This window comes from Arachis ipaensis, chromosome B3 (assembly GCF_059453495.1).
Source record: "Arachis ipaensis isolate K30076 ecotype BB chromosome B3, ASM5945349v1, whole genome shotgun sequence".
Lineage (NCBI taxonomy): Eukaryota > Viridiplantae > Streptophyta > Magnoliopsida > Fabales > Fabaceae > Arachis > Arachis ipaensis.
The window spans coordinates 31,387,297-31,390,581 of NC_142438.1; the positions used below are offsets into that span (position 1 = coordinate 31,387,297).

The window sequence follows — 3,285 nt, forward strand, 5'->3', positions numbered from 1 at the left end:
GAAGCGACGAACGGTTGCCTCAACAACCAAGAGACACGCGCGCAGGGGGCATGTCCCTTCCACGAGCGGCCGACCTGACGACGATGCATGGAACGTGAAATAACACGCCACTAATAGCTCCCACGACTATCACTGGCGCGTGGGGGCACTGTTACGGCCTGGCCCAAACCCTCCACGGGTCGGCCCGACCCGAGCGCCACCCGACCCGAACGGTCAAGGGTGAGGCGCCCCGCAACCGACCCGGACACGCGTCCCAAACAGCTCACTTATAGCTGTGGGAGAACGTCTGGGAAAAAGTGGGCCTGTCCTTGTAGGGCCCACCTCTGACACAGTATATAAGGGGAAAGGTCCCAAGGTACGTCACACATCACTCTCCCCCCTTTTCGCCTGCACATTACTGACTAGAGCGTCGGAGTGTCTTTATTGCAGGTGACACCCCCCTCTACAAGAAGTGCTCGGGACCCTGCCTACACCAGATCGGCAGTTCACAACGAGACGAGACCCCTCATCACCAACCAGTATACCAACCCGATCCGTCCGGTACCCGACCTACCGAACAAGACCAAAAGTGGAAAGTTTGATAATGGTTTTAGCTTCATACTCATGACAGCTGTTATACAAGTCACTGGCCCTTAGTCTATTTGGTTATTTTGGATATAAAATTTATTTGATTTGTTAAACTGACATTATTGGAAAGAAGGAAATATAGCAATGAATAAGTGGATTAAGATATCTTCAGATGCTTTTGTGGTGAATATGGATCAGTGAGGAACCAGTCACTTGCATATAATTTTGTTCTGGCCCTCAAACCAAATAACATGTTCATGTGAGGATGCTGCGTGACCCAAAATTGAGGAATCATCTGTCATGGAGAAAAGGGGGCCTCAGTCACATGGAGAAATGGGGTCATTAGTTGATAGCAGCAAACAAATGTAACTCATAATACAATGTTAACATCACATTATGGAATACAACTGGATTAGTGTTTCAATCTCAATTGTAATTTCAGAGGCCACATTTTAGTGATCACTATGTACAAACTGGGAAGGGTCCACAGATATTTCAAAGACAGATAAAAGCAAAGTGGGACATGGCAAATACAGGGACTGATCCTTGAAGCTGTTTAATCATCCTATAATGATAATTGGATAATTGAACTGACCAAAAACGTTCTCATTATTAAAACTAATATTATGCAAATTCATACTTTGTTACTGCTTTTCTTATAATAACTTTTTTACTTAGGAGTATAGCATCATCATTTTTAAATCATGAAAGTTATCTGCTGCTTTCCTTTTCTTTTATTGTAAACCACATCATGAAAATTGATTTTATGAACCGCACTTTCACCTTATTATTGCCTTTGAACTTAACAGTACATTCAGATTTAAGGAGAAAATAGGAGACATTTGTTTATGTGCATAAAATTCTCATTGAGTTTAATAGTAGGATACAAAAAATGGAGAAAATGTTTCTCTGGGTAAGAAATTGCTACAAAAATTGTGTTAAGTAATCTATTTCTAAGTCAGCCTAGTCTTGATGGTGCTAACATCAACTCAAGCGAGAAGTGATATCTAAAAACATATTTTCTTCACAAGGAATTATGAGGCCACCCATTGGATGATCATATCCGAATTCTTCCTCAGCTTGACTTAGCAAGTCTTGAAACGAAGGTTGATTCAAGTATGATATAGGGATCACAAACCGCTTCATTTTATATCCAACGTAAACTGCAAGATAACCCTTTGGCACTTCCATAGCTTTTGAAGATGAAGTAAATGATGCCTTTCTTACGATACCAGGTAAACGAAAACCCATTTTTGTATGTGTTGAAGAAAGACTAGTTTTTCAAATGACTTGTAAATAAGATGCAAGTATTTGAGTTTCTTGTGCTTTAGGATGTGAATGACTTGTGTTGTTGCCAAATGCTTGCAGCCATGAACATATATATAGATGAAGGATATGTTGTAAAATAGGTAATTGAATGGTTGGTTGTGGAGGAAGGCTATGGAATAGGACCTATTAGGAGACAAGGGCCTTTAAGAGGTCACATGGTGTTGTCTTGGGGGATTTTCTCAAACCTGTAATAAGTACATAATTCAAAGTCTACCTTATGAAGAGGAGGCCAACACAAATTAGATCACGTTGTCTATGGTTTGCGGATTCCAAGGGATATGTTTCTAAAAATCTGGTGTACTTGAAAAATAAGGTTCACATTGGTTTGTGAGGATGTGCCTAAGTTTGGTTCAGAGTTGTGGCCAAGGTTTACAGATTTCATTGTCAATAGCAATGTCTATCTGAAGGAACATGAGATATGTCTATAACTACAATGCTTGAACAAGCATTAATGTAGATGTCTTTGATTTGACATGCATAATCTCTTGGCAATTATGTCAGAAGGTGGGGTATGATGTATGAACTCTCACTTAACTTTCAAGTCCTTGAAAGAAACCTCCAAGACAATTCCATGTGATCTCTTGTGATCATTTCACTATGTAGACCCCATTTTGCAGCTTCATCAGAATTATTTTTTCAGGATGGCAACTATATATACACTACTTCTTGTGTTCTCAAACAACACAAATCAATTGCATCTCCTCAAGTATCAGTACTCATATATTTCTCTCAATCAAATCCTTCAAGAAGAAGAAACAATGGCTTTCCGCATTCCAGGTATTAGAAAGGCATCACTTTCTGCATCAAAAGGGACTAATGTTCCAAAAGGCTATCTTGCAGTCTATGTGGGAGATAAGATGAGGCGGTTTGTGATTCCTGTATGTTACTTGAACCAGTCTTCATTTCAAGAATTACTAAACCAAGCAGAAGAAGAATTTGGATATGATCATCCAACCGGTGGTCTCACAATTCCATGCAGTGAGGATGAGTTCTTAAGTCTCACTTCTCAGTTGGGTGGCCAATAAAAAAACTAATAGAGATTGACATAGATTAGTTGAGATTTTGTACAGAAGGTTCTTTTTTCTTTATACCTTGAAGATTCTATAATTCTTTTGAAAGTGTTAAAATGCTATATGAATGAGAAAGTTATTGCATCTCATTGTTAAAACTACCTTTTGGCTTTGTTTTAATCTGAATTATCTCTTATTTATGCAACAACATCAGAATTAAGTTCCAGTTTAAAACTTAAAATATGTTAGGCTATCTAAGTTCGATGATTGCCAACTTCGATGGTTCATTTCGTTCAAACCTTTAAGTTACAGTTTCTTAATAGTGGTTTGAAATCACTATTGTAAATCAGTTTTCTTATAATAAAAGTAAAGGAAGAAG

At 38.8% G+C, this 3,285-nt stretch overlaps 2 protein-coding genes across 2 annotated transcripts; one reads left to right on the forward strand and one right to left on the reverse strand.

The window, feature by feature from the left end:
- Positions 1–1,352: 1,352 nt before the first annotated feature.
- Positions 1,353–2,153, reverse strand: LOC148570204 (auxin-induced protein 15A-like). Its single transcript, XM_088507052.1, has one exon. It carries the CDS (start codon positions 1,816–1,818, stop codon positions 1,552–1,554), a length of 267 nt encoding a protein of 88 aa, XP_088363178.1. The 5' UTR covers positions 1,819–2,153; the 3' UTR covers positions 1,353–1,551.
- A 111-nt stretch (positions 2,154–2,264) lies between these two features.
- Positions 2,265–3,064, forward strand: LOC148570205 (auxin-induced protein X10A-like). Its single transcript, XM_088507051.1, has one exon. It carries the CDS (start codon positions 2,538–2,540, stop codon positions 2,919–2,921), a length of 384 nt encoding a protein of 127 aa, XP_088363177.1. The 5' UTR covers positions 2,265–2,537; the 3' UTR covers positions 2,922–3,064.
- Positions 3,065–3,285: the final 221 nt, after the last annotated feature.